This window comes from Poecilia reticulata, chromosome 12, assembly GCF_904066995.2.
Source record: "Poecilia reticulata chromosome 12, P_reticulata-male-v2, whole genome shotgun sequence".
NCBI classification, from domain to species: domain Eukaryota; kingdom Metazoa; phylum Chordata; class Actinopteri; order Cyprinodontiformes; family Poeciliidae; genus Poecilia; species Poecilia reticulata.
This window is the reverse complement of record NC_088841.1, coordinates 24,468,761-24,485,492: the sequence shown is the minus strand read 5'-3', so window position 1 is coordinate 24,485,492 and position 16,732 is coordinate 24,468,761. Positions and strand designations below refer to the sequence as shown.

Here is a 16,732-nt window from a genome sequence, read left to right as displayed (position 1 = left end):
CCATCTTCTCTGTCCCAGTTAGCTCCAGAGGCAGTACCACTGAAAGTGCTCAGATATCGTAAGGACAAACAGCGCCGTTTTGTCTGGTAACGTATTACTATTATTTTTCAGTATGACTTTGTAACTTTTTAGTAAAATACTAAAATTATCACGTTAGCGAAATTAGACGTAACAAGCTAAAGGACCTCGGCGACCGGCGCGAACCCGGTTTGAAGTATTTTGCATTATTTTAGAAATCTGTTGCGCTATAAAGCAATCAAACTAGATGCAAATTATTTTAATAACCATTCGGATCATATTACCAAGAAATTGGTAAACCCACAAAAACAGAAGCAAAGTTTTTTATAAGGTAACATTACCTCCGTAAAACTTATCAAAGTCTTTTTCCAAATATTTTTAAATCCTAAATGGTTTAGTGATCATGTCCAAGTCATTGTTTGTGAAAACCAAAAAATACATGAGATGTCAAGTGACAAATCAGTAGTTATCCACTGATTTTCTCATATTAAGTGTTAACAGATACGGTGCTAATTTGACTCAAAGCTGTATGTTAAATGTAATTCATTCAGATTAAAGATACATACACAGTAATGTTATGTTCTTTGTTTATTAATGAGTTATATGAATCAGTTATGAATCCATAATAGATGAGATTTTCATTCTGGACTTTATTGCATTTGTCAGTGAACTTGTACAAGCCCCATTTTGATTTCTTGCCTGGGACCACCCAGCTGCGGCTTCAGGCCTCCAGCGAAGCCACAGCTGCCGCCCAGCAGGTGAGGGAAGGAGGCAGCAGGGAGAAGCTGTCCATCGGGACGCACCAGAAGGTGGAAGCCGCGGCTCGGGGTCGGGTCAGGGCCCTCGGAGGGGATGCCTCATACCAACGCTGCATTCTCAGCCAAATGGAGGTGCAGTTCGGTCTGTACAGGGGAAAGACCTTCTTGTGGCTGCTGACCCATGACCCTGGCTACACAGTGGGGGTCCTGGCAAGCCACGAGGCAGAGCGAGAGGGAGGAAACGGCAGCAGCAGCCCTCTGATGCTGCACAAGGACGCTCTGCTGGAGTACGCCCGGCTCTTTGAGGAGGTGACCTCTGCCCTCGCAGACAAGAGGAGCAGAGGCACCGAGTCGGAGGGTCAGCGGCTGGTGGGCTTCAGAGAGTACAGCTCCCTCACGTACAAGCAGCTGTAAGAAAGCTCCGACCGGTTCTCTGACGGCTCATCAGAAGTTCTGCAGAACCTCAACGCTCTGAGTTTCCTTCTCAGCTACAGGAGGTGGGTCAGAGACGTGCTGGTCCAGAACCCTGGTGCCCGACTCAGCCAGCTGAAGCAGTATGTGCTGAGGAGGGACAGAGACCAGCATGCCTCCTCCAGCCCGGCCGCCGCCTCCAGCAGGCGTCCGTTCCCTCAGCTCTCCACTCCGAGAAAGAAGAGGGCCATGGTTCTCCACCGTAAGTTCTCTGCTGACTGTGTTCAAGTTCAGCTGAAGCTGCTGCTTTTTGTCTTGAGGTTCCTCGGAGGAAGACGATGAGCTGATGGTGGAGGCTGCTGCTGCCGCCGAGCAGGAGCTGTCTGCATCAGGTGGGATTCATGCTGCAGTTTGTGTTTATGTTTCATCAGTGTTACAGCTTGGTGATGACGGTGTTATTTACAGCAGCTGCTCCACCACCACCTCCTGCTTGTCCTTCTTCTGCTCCTCCTCCAGCTGCAACAAGCACCACAGCTGCAGCCCAGGTTGGTTTTAGAAGAAATGTTTTTTGCTGTGTTTCTTTTATCTTACAGCAGTAATTCACTGCCCTCCACATGCTTTGTTGCAGGTCGTCCTGCTCGAGTCTTGGAGGAGCAGCAGGACTGGCTGAGCAAAGCCCTGTTTGTCAGGGACAAGACAGGCAGGGCCGTGCTAACCAAAGAGCTGCAGCTGTGGTATCATCCACCTGGCCTCCGCTTTACATACAGCCAGCCACCCGCCTCGCCCGACGCCTTCTACCAGCGCCCCTTCTTCCTCTGGGCCCCATATAGGATGTGGCAGTACAGCCTCAAGACCGTGCGCAAAGTTCTGGACCTTGATGGCTGCCGTCTTACCCCCCCATCCTCTGCAGATCATCAAGAAGATGGCGGGCGCAGATTCACGGATGGCCCAGTGGATGACAAGTGTGGGCAACGAACTGGGTCAGGTCCTGATCTGCGTCCAGACGGCGGCGGAGGGATATGGCCTAAGAGACATGGCCGCCGGCCTGCAGCAGCGCTACAAGCAGGCAGAGCGCTGCCCACCGCAGGTCCTCTATGTGGACCTGGACTGCTGCAGGTCGGGTGGCGAAGGCGGCGCGACGGCGGCCCTGTTCCCCTCGTGGCCACAGCTCCAGGTACGGCTGGACATCTGGCATTACATCCGCAGGCTGGCGGATGGGGTCACTGCGGAGAGCCACCCGCTGTACCCAGACTTCATGTGGCTCATCTCTACTGCCATCTTCGAGTGGGACGCGGAGGACGTGTCCAACCTGAGGACAGCCAGGCAGGGACAGCGGTCCAGGAGGGGCTTGGTGGAGAGTGCCAGGGAGATGGCTCGGCACTGCTGGAGGCGTATCCGTGAGGCGCAGGAGACGGAACGCCTCCTGGATGAGGCCATCCAGGCGTTCATGAGCCACCGACACCATGAACATCCCCCTCCTGGACCGGGCCCGCATGGAGGAGATCTGGGCCACTCAGCAGAAACACGTGGCCTGCATCCAGGTGAGTCTGCGCTATGTGACCGACGGTCGGCAGCTTCTTCCCAGGTTCTGCTGCTCCATCACCTGTTTCTACACATCCAGGATCCAGCCAGTGTCCAGCTGTACACCAGGACCGGCAAGCTGACCAAAGGGGGAGTGGTGCTCCCCGTCTACCGCTGCGCCCGGGGCTCCACGTCACTTGAGTCGTTCCACCTGCATCTCAACAGGTTCATCCCAGGTGAGTCGCTGGCGTCCGTCAGACTGAAATCCCCCTGCAGCTCTCTGGTCGTTCTGCTAATGCCTGCTGTTCCTCCTCTCTGCTGCAGGAACGTCAGCCAGCGGCTGCCACTTCCAGATGTTCCTGCTGGAAGGCCTGACCAGGTGGAACGAGGACCGGGCTCAGGTGGCGGTGGGCGAGAAGCAGCACTGTCTCTACCAGCTGACTCGGCGCTTGCTGGGAGTGACGCTGGCAGAGACGTACAGCAAGCCGCTGCTGTACACAGGCAGGACGGAGGCACCTGCCAAGGATTTCTGGTAAATGTGCAGCAGCAGTTCTGCTGGAAAATCCAGATTTTCCTCATGAAACGTGTCCCTGATGATCCTCAGGGGAGCTGATTGGGATGAGCTACCTGTACGCTCAGACGGGCCGCGAGCTGCAGATGTTTCCCGACGACCCGGACGGGAGTGAGGAGGTCGTCCTGGAAGAGGAGGAGGACGACGAGGAGCACCGGGACCTTCTGGAGGAGGATCTGGATGAGGGGTTTACCAGCATGTGGTCCATCTGTCACGGAGGCTGGTGGAGCTCTGCAGGAAGGGCTACGTGAACAACGCCGAGGTAGAGGAGATCGTGGGTCTGTGGCAGAACCTCCCCGAGGTGGATAAGGGGTCCGTAGCGTACCCGTCGCGCTACAAGGACTCCCTGACGAAGGGGAGGTTCAAGAAAAGCAAGACCTACGCTCCTGGCAGCGTAGCCCAGCCGGGGGTGGAGAGCATGAAACGGTGAGCGTCTGCAGGAAGTTGCAGCTTCCTCTCCGACACACGTCTGAACTTTCTTCATCGATGTTTCAGCTGCGTGGTGGGAACGGGGAGCGGTCCCGCCTCCTGCCGCCTGGTGGAGGCGGTGATGAAGGAGCTGTGCGCCATGTACCCAGTCAGCAGGTCTGTGGTGGTGAGCCATCCAGCCCTCAAGACCAGAACCTCCCTCCAGCTCTTCGCCGTCAACCAGGCGACCCTCTCTCAGTGGTACAACGGATTTGTACGGCTGAAAAGGCTAAAAGCCCAAGAAAGTTGACTATTTGCAACAATTGAACTGGCCATGGTTAATGAAAAACTGGAGGTTTTGCAGTGTTGTGCTGCATTATTTGCTGATGGCAGGTATTTCAGTATGTGATGTTGATTAAAGGATTAATCTTATAAAGAATTGAATTTATAAGATTAATTTATGAGAATCATTCACAGATGAATTTTCTTTTGAATGAAAATTTAGTTGATTTAATGGTAATTAAATCTAGCATTTTGTATGTTCAGTACAGTATTAGATTCATCTCAATATTTATTTTTACGTTAATCGTTCAGAAAAACTTGATGTCTTCACACAAATGGACGAATCCTGTTTGGAAGAAGAGGCCATGATAGATGAAGCCATTCAATTAATTTGTCTGTACATAGTTTGTGAAGTTGTTTTGATTTTTTAATATTATGTTTACTTAAGTTTTGAAATAAATGCGTGTTGATTTTGAATGCCTTGTCAATAGTTTTGTTTTTAAATTATTTTTGTAACATGGTAAAATGAGACCATCTCTCCAGGTTGGAAAGTAGATAAATTGAGGAATTTGGTGTGAGGGAGGAAGAGAGTGGGATATTTACACGTCAGTGAGTTTTGCATACATTGTGTTTTACGTCTTGTGTTTTTCAGAGCCGAGTTGGAAAGCAAAACAGATTCATTTGGTGGTTTATATTAATAAAGGTGTGCTGGTCGATCGGTCACCGATCATAATCGGCTGATTTTCGTGAAAAAGTGTATGATCAGTGATCACGGTCTCTTGTTACGATCACACAAACCGATCACCTGCATCTCATTTCGCAGCCTGCCTGTGCAGCTGGTCTCCTCTTTCCTTCACACTGCACAAACGCGCAGCAACAAATCCTAAGCGATGTTGAATTATAACGCACTGAGTGAATGGGGAAGTTTGCGTGTTGCGGCGGAAAATTGAAGCACGTCAAAATGCATCAACACAACGAAGCTAATACGACATAAAAACAATGCCATACTTGACGGAGTTTGACTACATCGAGGCTCATTGCAGTAAAAAAGACATATGGAGGATCAGATAGCAGGTAAAGCAGCGCACAGCTACAAACACTCACCTGTCATGCTAATGCATGACGGTCAGAAAGCTAAACAAATAACCGGCAAAATTATTTAAGTCTTGGAGCTGTGATGTAAGACGCTGGTTCTGCTCTCGCTGTTGAACCGCTGCTACGCTACAGGTAGTAATATTTCACAGACCGAGCGCCGCTTCTGCTCCACCTGGTAGTGACTCTCACACCAAACCTCTGCTTAAAGCTGCAGCATCTAACCTAAAAAAATACATTTTACATACGTATTAAAACTTTTGCTGTCCTAACATGAGACAGATAATCTCTAAAAAAATAATCGATCTCCTCTCTGTTCTGCATAATTACTCCGCTCAGTCAGAAACAGCCACTCAGAACTAGCAGTAATCAGCTAGCCGCCATGCTAACAGGAAGTTTTCATTCAGTAACTCTGGATTGTTTATTGTAATGGATCCTGTTTTTGCCTTTGAATGTTAAGTTTTATACTTGAATTTTTTTGGCAATGTTGAGGTTTTATTTTGGCTCTTTGCATTATTTAGCCCCTTCAGAGCCTCCATATGTTATCAGTCTGTTAAAGATAGTTTTACTGATAGTACAATTTGCACAATGCCTGTTTTGTTTAGTTTTCTTGGAAAAAGTTATTAAAAACAAGTTTTTGTCTAAATTAAGGTGAATTCATGGTTCCTTTTTCCACATAATGCAACTGGTAGTGTTTATGATTAAAAAATAATTATGTGATCGGTATCGGCAGGAAAAAACCTGATCGGCACATCTCTAATTATTAATGTTATTTTAACTCATATTTGCCGTTTTATGTCCTACTGCACTGGGTGGCAGGACACTGTAGTGACAAGTTATGAGAAAAAGTTGGAGTAGAGATTATTGACCGATTATTTCATGGTGGTTTCATCTTCCATGGATGTGAGGTCCAGTGCATAAGGATAGTTTCTCATGTTTTAGACATTTTCCAATGTAAGGAACTTTTAGAACATAGTCTGGATATTTTTATTTGGTAATTTATTTATATTAGCTGCTGTCAACTACTTGTCCATCTTTAAAATTCCTTTAAACTATTCAAAGTTCACATTAATTTAAAATCTTATAAAACTATTCAAAGGTTTCAGACAGAAGATTATTTATAAACCATTTTCTTTTAAGAGTCTTTGTTACCTTCAGGTAGTGGTGAGTTACTGCAACACATTATAGAGCTACAGTGATGGGCTTTAGAAAATGTTATTCATTATATTCATACTTGTTTTTTTATTAATTTATTTGTGAAGACTAAAGTTTTCATTTCTCGTAGAGTGTAATAAAATCACACATTGTTTTAGAATATTGCCATAATTTGCAGGTGAGGAGAAATGCAGATGAGTCCAGGTAAACGAGATGAAATTAAGTTTTAATGTGAAAAACCAGAAAACAGGAGCTGCACAAGGAAACACGGAGGAGACGAGACGCCTGAGAGGACCAAAGACAGCAGGTGGACTAAATAACAGGGAGGGTAATGAGGGAACGAGACACAGCTGGGAAGCAATCAAGGGGAAGGAAACAGAACAAGGCAACTCTGGACTTTGTTCTCCGTCATTTTGACCCACAGGATTAACAAAAATAGGTCATTTTTACCCGTCAAATTACAATCACACCAACATCGGCTGTTTAGCCGCATTTTTATGCGGTTTAGTTAATTTTCACCTAGTTGAACCATGAATCCAGGAACGGATCTAACGTTTTCTCCGTAGTGAAAGAAACCACTGACTGTGGCCCCAATAACTTATAATCAATTAAACGACTCCACTTAAATTACATCACTTCACCTGCTGCGGTCTGAACCCACATCCTCAAAAATCCCTCCTGGTTGCATCTGCAGTGAAATTTGTATTAGTCAGTCAGTCAGTTGGATCCAAATTGATCAGTTGAACTTTTTTTACCCTGCGTGTTCCTGACGTGACCTTATACAAGGGTTTTATTTTTCTTTTGCCGTGGTTTCACTGCCCTGAAACGGTCAGATGCTTCTGAGCGCCGCTCTCTTTCTGGGTGCGAGAGGGAAACGTCTTCAGCTCCATTTGTTAAAACCGCAGGATGTTAAGTTTAATTCTTCACAGCGGCGGAGACATTGGTTAGGCAGTGGACTAAGGTCCAATTCATTTCTACACTTTTATTCATTTCCTCAAGATAAACTGCCAGTTCCTCTGTTTAGACTATAAATGGATTAACACAATATTGCATTCTCTTTAGTTTTCCCTGTTCTGTATGTAAAAGAGACTGAAATTTAACGAGCCATTTCTACCAAAGGTTTGGGATATAGTTTAAGTACTTAATTTAGATAAAAAATTAAACATCTAATTAAAAAGAAATTATGTTTTTACTCATTTAACAATAAACTAATGCATGTTATTCTTATGTATTTGGTGGTTTTGGTGGTACAGTGTGTCAGGTTTTTCCTATGAATTTCTTTAATTTTCTGTGTTCTGAGTCTCTGTGCTGTCTCGTCATCCCTCTCGACTGTTCCCAGGTGTGCCTTGTTCTGTGATTATCACGCTGCTCCCACTTGCCATCGGATCTTGAACAAAGATGAAATCAATAATAAATTTAAATAAATCAATAAAAGCACCTATAACAATAATGTGTTATTGTTATAGGTGCTATTCATTTATGAATTGTGTGTATATGCTTATGAACTTTTTTAAATGTGCATTTTAATAATTTTTTTTAGAATGCGTGGAAAGTACATTAAAAATAACCTAATTGAAGAAAAAAAATGTATCAAAAACCAAGCCTTTTTAAATTTTGCGCCAACTGTTGTGACGTTTCAGTCGTTGTTGCCTTCCTCAGGCAAAGGCAGACTAAATGTCTCTAAGAAATAATTAATGGATTTTTGGTGTCAGTACTTGTTGCTTTATTGCTCCGAGCAGGAATGAAGAGAGTGAGTGGAGCTGCTCTCCTATTTATAAGCTCCTCCCTTGGAGCTCCTCCCACTTCGTTACTCTTCGTGTTTTAACCTTTATTTTCAAATGGATTCCCACATAGTGAGCAACAGTCTAGTTTGGTGAATATTTTTCCATTAACTGATAAACAAATTCACAATAAATAAAATAAAGAAAACAAAGAATATAAAATTTCTTTATGAAAATCTAAAATACAAAAAGGATGTAATTTTAGTTAAAAAGGAATCTAGAGAGTATGGACTCTGCCTTGAAGTCAGAGTCCATACCTTCAGGCAGATGATACAGAGCAATCAGAACAAGAAACAACCGATTCAGAGACAGTTTTTATCCTACAGCAATAACAAAACTAAATGCAATCAAATAACCATTAATCACTATGAATGATGTGTGTGAGAATGTGGTTATTCTTATTTATTAGTTTTATTTTATCACCTACTTGTTATGTATTTTTTACAGTATATGTAAAGTGTGACACAAGTTTTTCTTTTTTTAGCATATGCACTGACTTACGGCACTTTTTAAATTTTGTTGTTCTTGTGACAATGACAAAGATTTATCTCTATCTAATAAAGTGTTATAGGTGCTATTTATTTATGAATTGTGTGTGTATATGCTTAAGAACTTTTTTAAATATGTATATATTTTTTTTTAGAAGATCCTCCCACTTCGTTACTCTTCGTGTTTTTTTTTTACCTTTTTTCAAATGGATTCCCACATAGTGAGCAACAGTCTAGTTTGGTGAATATTTTTCCATTAACTGATAAAAACAATTCACAATAAATACAATATTGTTCACCTAACATTGGCTGCTGGGGGCAGCATGTGGGCGTGTCTGAATGGCTCATTCTAATCCCTTGCCATTTGCATACGGTCGTCTCTAAATTATACATGTATCATCCTATTTGCACTAAGCTTGATATGATTGACCTTTGATAACCTCTAAAGAGCTCAATAACATTGAATTGTAACACAGCGCCCCCTAGTATAGTCACTGGTGAGTCGGAGCGCAAGTTTTTCTGCCTGAGACTTTACCCCTGTTTTCATTGTGTGAAAATGCAGGGGGCATTGACCAGATGTCTTCACATTTAGATATCTATATATTCACTTTAGAGCAGCGCTCATCACGGTCACATGGCCAGTTGGTGACATCACCTTAGCCCCGCCTCCAAATGCCTTGGCCGTCAACTATTTTGCTGATGACGTTGTTCTTTACTCTCTGACTCAGAAATGTCAAATTACATCTGGTGACAGAAAAAGGTGATGCCGAGTTCATCTGTGAAAGCTGATTGGTGGATGGGCCATGTGGGCTTGGCAGAGCGGCGTCTGGCGATCCCTCGCCGTTTCCATACGGTTGCGTGTCATCCTTGCGCAGGGGCCATGCTAATCTTCTCTGTATCGTACCAATTTTAGGATATGTCCTAGATCAGTGTTTTTCAACCATTGTTCCGCGGCACACTAGTGTGCCGTGAGTGATCGTCAGGTGTGCTGTGGAAATTATTCAATTTCACTACAGTACCGTATTTTCCGGACTATAAGCTGCTACTTTTTTCCTTAACTTTGAACCATGCGGATTGTAGCCCGCTGTGGCTTTCATGTGGATTTTTCTTCAACCACCAGGGGGCTCTCTAGCAGGAAGTGAATCATTAGAAGTCAAAATTGTAAATCAAAGAAGAACGGCTAATTTTCATTTAGAACAAGCACATGCTAGCAGCAGGCACGACGGAGAAATGTTTTCAAACTCATATCATGCAGCTTTTAAGTTGAGGGTTGTCGATCTGGCACTACAGGAGGGAAATAGAGCCGCTACACTTATAAGCTCGGTGTGAACGAAACCATGGTTCTGCTTTGGAGAGACTGAGATGTTGAGGAAGAGCTTTGTCTTTCTTCAATTTCTGCCAGGAAATCAGCTGTTTTCATCCAAACATGCACAGCTTTCACACCAGGTGGGTAAAATACAGTGGTGGAGAAAGTACTTAAAAAATTTACTTAAGTAAAAGTACAAATACACAGTCAAAAATGTACTTAAGTAAAAGTCAAACTACCACATTAACATTTTACTTAAGTAAAAGTAAAAAAGTCCTGGCTTTTAAAAATACTTAAGTATTAAAAGTAAAAGTACTCGCTGAATGCATTACCTAATCGCTAATATCATTAAGTGTGCCGATCGTATTTAATTTTAATACATCAGAAATGTGCCATTTTAATTAACACTACCACAGATTAAACATGTTCTTATTGTGTTTATTCTCTGTAACAGTTTAGACTTAGATATGTGATTCTATGAATCATAATTTCAGGGATGGAAACATTTTGTCTCCTGTCCTAACATAGCATGAACTTCATTAGTCACATTTATTTAGAAAGAAATCTAACTGAAAGGGGATGTAAAGAAGGTGCGGGCGGGGTGGAGGACATGCAACCAAGGAGCCATGTAGCAGAGTTGTAGTCAAGACCACCGAACCCAAGACCAAGACCAGCGCTAAATGACACAATAACATTAAGTTTACCTATCAAAATTGGTTTTCAGATTGATCTGAAAGATCCACATTCCCATAAAAACACCTAGATATTAAATACTTAGAGCTGAAATATATTTAACCAGTATCAATTAAAACTCACTTCATTCTGTTTTGCTTTCATCACTGTGCTATATAATCCGTAGATGTCTCCTGCTATCCTTAGAAAAGTAACGCCCTGGGCGGTTGCCCATATTGCATATGTCAGAAACCACAACTGAAAAATCGCAATTAACAGTAAATAACGTTCAACTATGAACACTGTCCAACGGCGCAACAAGTAACTAAGCAGAATGAGCATCGTGACTGTTCTCATCCTCCCTCCCACTGCGATGTTTGCCACCATGACAGGAGACGAAATCAATCAATGAGCAATGAGCATGCTCTGTGTTCATACGTTCAACTTTTACTTATTCAGCGATTAAATGAATGTCTCTCTCTCTCTCTCTCTCTCTCTCTCTCTCTATATATATATATATATATATATATATATATATATATATATATATAGCTACCGCAGTGTACACAAGAACAAAGAACGGCTCTCAGTGAGGCTTCAGTCCTTAGGACTTAGTAAAGATCCGTCCAGAAGAATCGGATCGTTCCTGAATGTCATATCACTATATTGCAGACTTTGGTCACAGCATTGTCCCATATGACACCTCAGTCAAAACCTCCACACAATAATTCAGCGCATGAGTGACAACTTTTTTTCATCAGATGCAACATGTGTCTCAGTACAGCTAGCTTTGCTAGCGCAGATCTTACCTTTCTTTAAGCTTTCCTTCCAAGTGACGCTAAAAGTTGGACGAAGTCCCACCGTCTGTGAAAGCGAAGCGCTGCTAATTTTACATGTCGCCATTTCAATTTATGCAGCGCTATTATATTATAGACAAACATCTCCTCCCGCTCAGAGGAAACCACTGCGCATGTCTGGAGCTCCGAGTGCGAGTAAAGGTGGAGCCGATGGGTGACAACAGACACTAAGTCACGTTATTGCTCGGATTTTACGGCGCCACCTTAAGTCCCTGAACTTCACATTTTGACGGAAGAAAAGAGCAACGAGACTTGGATGTAACGAGTAACGCGACAGTTTTGTAGAAATGTAGTGAAGTAGAAAGTACAGATACTTACTGTAAAATGTAGGGAGTAAAAGTAGAAAGTACCCATTATTAAATCTACTTAAGTAAAGTACAGATACACGAAAACTGTACTTAAGTACAGTAACGAAGTACTTGTACTTCGTTACTTCCCACCACTGGTAAAATATACAGACATTGACATTTTGTACATGCAACTCTTCATATTATAACAGTGAATATGAAGTGAAATCTTTCCCAAATATTATTGCTTCTTTCAGAATAATAATTATTTTCTGTATTCCGGCTATAAGATGCTCGTGGATTAGTTTGTAAAACACTTTGATGTTTTCTACAACTTCTTTAAATTTAACACCACAGTGTTGTTTCACTGTTCAGGTGTATTTTTGAAGTGGACATGTTAAGTGCAATTTGAAATAAGAAATGTAAAATGTGATAAAAATACATTTTTGTGTTTGATTCCTATTCAAGAGACTTTGATAAGAATGACTATAAATGTAACAGAGGCGGCTACAGAGTATCTTTATTTCCATTTTTAGTTGGTGGTGTGCCTCGGGATTTTTTAAATTAAAACAGTGTACCTTGACTAAAAAATGGTTGAAAAACACTGTCCTAGAGAACTAGGACACTACCACACAGGCTCAGAGCAGTATTTATAGCCCTCTGGTCCACCCACTTCTCGGTAACGGTTTTACTTTCATTTTCAGAACAAAACAAGACCTCCAAACATGAAGGTCTGCTGCTAAATAAACTTTTACCTCATACCTGTACTTGACTACTTCAAAAATATACCCAGAATACCCACAAATGTGTTGTTTATTTTTGTAACTTTGTCGTTTCAATGCACAGATGCATGATGGGTAATCATGGACTCCTTTACAGCGCCTTCCCGGTCACCCATAGACATAATATAAGAGTAGACCCCGCATTGGCTGCTCCGGCGCAGGAAATACGGCGGCCATCTTGGAGCGGTAGTCCCTCCTACTTTGCTCAATCAAAACAGCAGAAGATGCCTCAGCACTGAGGGATATTGTTGTTCGGATCGATGTACTATTGATGTGAGGGCTCCACAGACAATATTTCACAAGTAAGATGGACATATTATTGTGTATATAATGTGATTAGAATATTACTTTATTGTATTTATGTCCACTGGCGAGATACCAGCTAATATTAGCTACAGTGCTCGGTGTAATACGGGTTCAGCCGCTATGAAGGATAACTGAGATTCTGTAAATCTAAAAGAAATTATTATTCTCTAACATTGACTTAGATTGTCTGACACAAGAGCCTATATTAGAAATGAAACAACATAACACATATTATAAAACTTATATTATGTGTTATAACATTCACCAGCAAAGTTTACACAGGTGGTAAAGACTATTATTTATATATAATTCTTTCACTAGTAAGATCCATCCCAAATCTTTCGTTTTTGTTTTGAAAGTTTCCTAAAGACACGATGTGAGGAAGAAGAGGGAGAATCTATAAAGAGAGACAGATTCACTGCAGCACAGATGAATCTCACATAGGATTTTAGACTCAATCTCAGCTGCTGAATCACTGAAGCTAGAACTTGTCTGCTGAAAAACATAGATATATATATCTATATATGTATGTATATACATACATGTAAACATGTATCCAATATATATTATTCAGTATTAATCATTATTTATGTGTGTTTGTATAGTTATATTAATATGTATTGATATTACTAAATAATTTATTAAATAAATTATGAACGGCTGTGTGGTTTGTAATATGCTCATCATACATCAATATCAGAATATTCCATTCCTATTCTATTGTTATAGCCACTAAGCATAAATATGCTGAACTATTTATTAAAAACATACTTAAATAATACAATTGTTTATAAATGTAGCTTTGATAGATGTTTGAATATGGTTTTCAGTAACAAAAAAGCGTGTTATGATCTATTAAATGCGCTGATACGTCATTGTGCTGCTAAACATAAGCTGAGTGGAGTGGTGGACCGCTCCAAGATGGCCGCCCTGAATCTCGTCAGCGACAATAGGCGAGAGCATGAGGCGTCTATCCTTATATTATGTCTATGGATCCCAGTACAAAACGGAGTCAACTGCACCATCAACCCATCATGCATTGCGATGATGAAAAACATGGCGACCTCCGTTGTGACAAATATAACAAAGGATGTAAATTTTCAGAAGTAATTGAGTTTTGATGCATCACTAACAGCAACTTTTTAGCTAATATGAAAATTACAACATGTTCAACTAGTCGTGGATCCTTTTGTTAAAAAATGAGAGCAAAGACGAGACGGTGGAACCAAAGTTATTTTTACCTTTTATTACAGCAGAAAGATGAAGTTTGATCAAAACAATCCGGTGAATTGACTAATCATCAGAATAAGCAATTGCAGCCTTGCTATAAACTTTTATTTTGCCGTTCATTTGGAACAAAGAGAAAACGGCTAAAAGCATATACATTACATATATACATATACATATACATATACCCTAACCCTTATCATATACATTCTTAGTGGCTTCTTAGTTTCATTTCCTCTTCAATTCACCTCATGAATCTGAAATGATAAATTTTAACTTTTACACATTTCCATTTTTTAAATACATGATCCAGTCAGAAGAAACTAATCAAACCAAAAACAATCCTAAACCAGTTAATGTTTCATCCTATTGGATGTGAACAGCTAAGTGTTTTTATTTAGCTTTTTACTTCTGTTTTAAAAGTGAAAAACTAGCAACAGATGTTACTGACAGTCAAGGAACAAAATATTAAATATTATTATATATAATATTATATAATATTATTATTAAATATTTTGATGTGAAGACATGCAACAAGGACAAGGTGATGACTGACACACATTAATGAGTCAGCAGTTAGAGGTACAGCAGAAAGTTACTTGCAGGTGCAGCTGCCCCTTTTCACACCTTCAGTGAAAACTGAGGGCCATTACATTCCTGGCTGCTGATTGGTCGACAGGGACACATTAATGGGTGAGCAGTTAGAGGTACAATAGAAAGGTATTTGCAACTATTGCTCCCCTTTTCACACCTTCAGTGGAAACAAAGGACCATCACATTCCTGCATTCCTGGCTGCTCATTGGTCGACAGGTTTGAAAGGTGCCGATGCCAATTAGGATCCGAGACTGCTCTGACGACTGTCTGCTGTCCTCTGTCAGTGATGGAGACTAACAGGGGACTGAGCGCACACAGAAGGGAGGAAATACGGAAATGGAAGGCAGCTGGAAAGTCCTACAAACTTCCAGCTGCCATCCGGTTTCAGCCTCCCTTCTGGCCGCCTGTCAAGAAAGACAGTGAAAAGAGGAGAGACAGGAAACGTGAGTAACTAGATCATTTGCTGTTTTGACAACTACATTTTTTTGTGTCTTCTGTCTTTGATCTCATCATATCATTTTCTTCTTCAGGAAAGAGTGCAGAGAAGAGAAGGAGGAAGGTGGGGGAGATAAAGGAGAGCAAGAAGAAGACATCTTCCTGCTCCTCCGTCTCCCAGCCAGCAACAGGTTGGTGCAGCTGCTTCTTCACAGATGAACACAAACACATGCAGGTGTGAGCTTTATTCATATGCAATAACGAGTCTGCCTGGTGCACTTTCCCTGTAGCTCCTGCACCACAGCACGTCGTCTCAGAGGAACCCCAGCCTGGGACATCAACCGGGTCAAAGGTCGCCTCCAGGACGACGTCAGCCAAACCTCCTCTCTGCCCTGCCTGTGGTGAGACCACGGCAGATTCCAGCCACTTTGTCCACAAGACAAAAATATTTTGCGAGTCCACCTCCGGTGGAGTCGGCCTGCTGGAGTGGGTCAGGCTGAATGTCCCAAAGGTCACCAGGTGGCGCTGGAAGGTGCAGCAGGAACTGATGGAGGCAGGTGTGCCTCCCAGGCCTCCCAAAGTCAGGATCTGCACCAGGTGCCACCAGGCAATGACCAGGGACAAGGGCCACAGCAGGTACAAGAAGACCTTCTTCTGTGAGTCCACTGACCCCTCTGGCTGGAGCGTGGACGAGTGGCTGGAGAGGATGAGAAGAGGCTTTGTGCCGCAGGTGCAGGAGAGGAAGACAGAAAAGAGGAAAGAGGACAGCAAGGAGGATGAGGCTGAACAGGAAAGAAGAAGGGCACAAAAAAAGCAAGACACAAAAGAGAAAAGAAACAGAAGGAGACGAGAGCAGTACAGGATGAAAAGGGAAGAGGATAAGAGGAGGAAAGAGGAGGAGAAGAAGAAGACAAATGCTGAGGCAGAAAAAGAAAAGAAGAAGATGCAGAGGCAGAAAGTGGTGGATAGAATGAGGATGTACAATAAAAAAACTGAAGTTAAGGATCGGTATAACAAATGGAGAAGGGAGAGGAGGAAAAGAATGAGACAGAAGGACAATCAGAAATGAACATTTTGTTTTTATTGTACATATATATATACATATATAATTTTGTAAATAGTTTTATTTCACTTTGTTGCTTTTCACATGTTTGTGGGTGATGAAAATAAAGAAAATTGTTTGAGCATACTGTTTATTCCTCTTTTAATAACACGTCATGAAACAGATGTCAAAAATTCAAAATTCAAAATTCAACAATTGAAGTAAAACAGACTGCGGTGGCCATGCTTGGTCAGCCTTAAAAATGGAACAATTCCCTCACCTGGCCAGCAGGGGGGACCGAGAAGATTGGCTCCCTTCTTTTGCGCAGGGGCCATGCTAATCTTCTCTGTATCGTTCCAATTTTAGTATATGTCCTAGAGAACTAGGACACTAGCATACAGTCTCAGAGCAGTATTTATAGCCCTCTGGTCCACCCACTTCTCCGTAACGGTTTTATTTTCATTTTCAGAACAAGGAAAAAACCTCCAAACATGAAGGTATGCTGCTAAATAAACTTTTACCTCATACCTGTACTTGACTACTTCAAAAATATACCCAGACTACGTACAAATGTGTTGTTTATTCTTGTAACTTGGTCGTTTCAATACACAGATGCATGATGGGTAATCATGGATTCCATTACAAAGTAACCGGTGAGCTGAATTCACAAGAACCGGAGCTTTTGTCAGGCTCAAAGATCTCCCAGCCATCAACTAAAATTGGAACGATACAGAGATG

At 42.2% G+C, this 16,732-nt stretch overlaps 2 protein-coding genes and 2 non-coding genes across 6 annotated transcripts; 2 read left to right on the top strand and 2 right to left on the bottom strand.

Annotated features, from left to right (window-relative positions):
- Positions 1–339: 339 nt before the first annotated feature.
- On the top strand, positions 340–1,902 carry LOC145554385 (uncharacterized). Of its 2 annotated transcripts, none has more exons than XM_081614005.1 (5): positions 340–1,186; positions 1,265–1,449; positions 1,508–1,579; positions 1,656–1,732; positions 1,816–1,902. In XM_081614005.1, the coding sequence occupies exons 1-5, from the start codon at positions 648–650 to the stop codon at positions 1,855–1,857; spliced, it is 915 nt and encodes a 304-aa protein (XP_081470131.1). In that variant the 5' UTR covers positions 340–647; the 3' UTR covers positions 1,858–1,902. The 2 variants fall into 2 exon arrangements, with proteins under 2 accessions (XP_081470131.1, XP_081470130.1); XM_081614004.1 differs by having other exon boundaries at positions 1,653–1,732.
- Positions 1,903–2,055: 153 nt separating this feature from the next.
- On the top strand, positions 2,056–4,446 carry LOC145554387 (uncharacterized). Of its 2 annotated transcripts, XM_081614007.1 has the most exons (5): positions 2,564–2,728; positions 2,809–2,944; positions 3,033–3,240; positions 3,313–3,705; positions 3,775–4,446. In XM_081614007.1, the coding sequence occupies exons 1-4, from the start codon at positions 2,651–2,653 to the stop codon at positions 3,392–3,394; spliced, it is 504 nt and encodes a 167-aa protein (XP_081470133.1). In that variant the 5' UTR covers positions 2,564–2,650; the 3' UTR covers positions 3,395–3,705; positions 3,775–4,446. The 2 variants fall into 2 exon arrangements, with proteins under 2 accessions (XP_081470132.1, XP_081470133.1); XM_081614006.1 differs by lacking the exons at positions 3,313–3,705; positions 3,775–4,446 and having other exon boundaries at positions 2,056–2,728; positions 3,033–3,145.
- Positions 4,447–9,314: 4,868 nt separating this feature from the next.
- On the bottom strand, positions 9,315–9,413 carry LOC145554436 (U6 spliceosomal RNA). The gene has a single exon (XR_014090396.1). It is a non-coding gene; the product is annotated as a U6 spliceosomal RNA (small nuclear RNA).
- Positions 9,414–16,294: 6,881 nt separating this feature from the next.
- LOC145554437 (U6 spliceosomal RNA) lies at positions 16,295–16,383 on the bottom strand. Its single transcript, XR_014090397.1, has one exon. It is a non-coding gene; the product is annotated as a U6 spliceosomal RNA (small nuclear RNA).
- Positions 16,384–16,732: the final 349 nt, after the last annotated feature.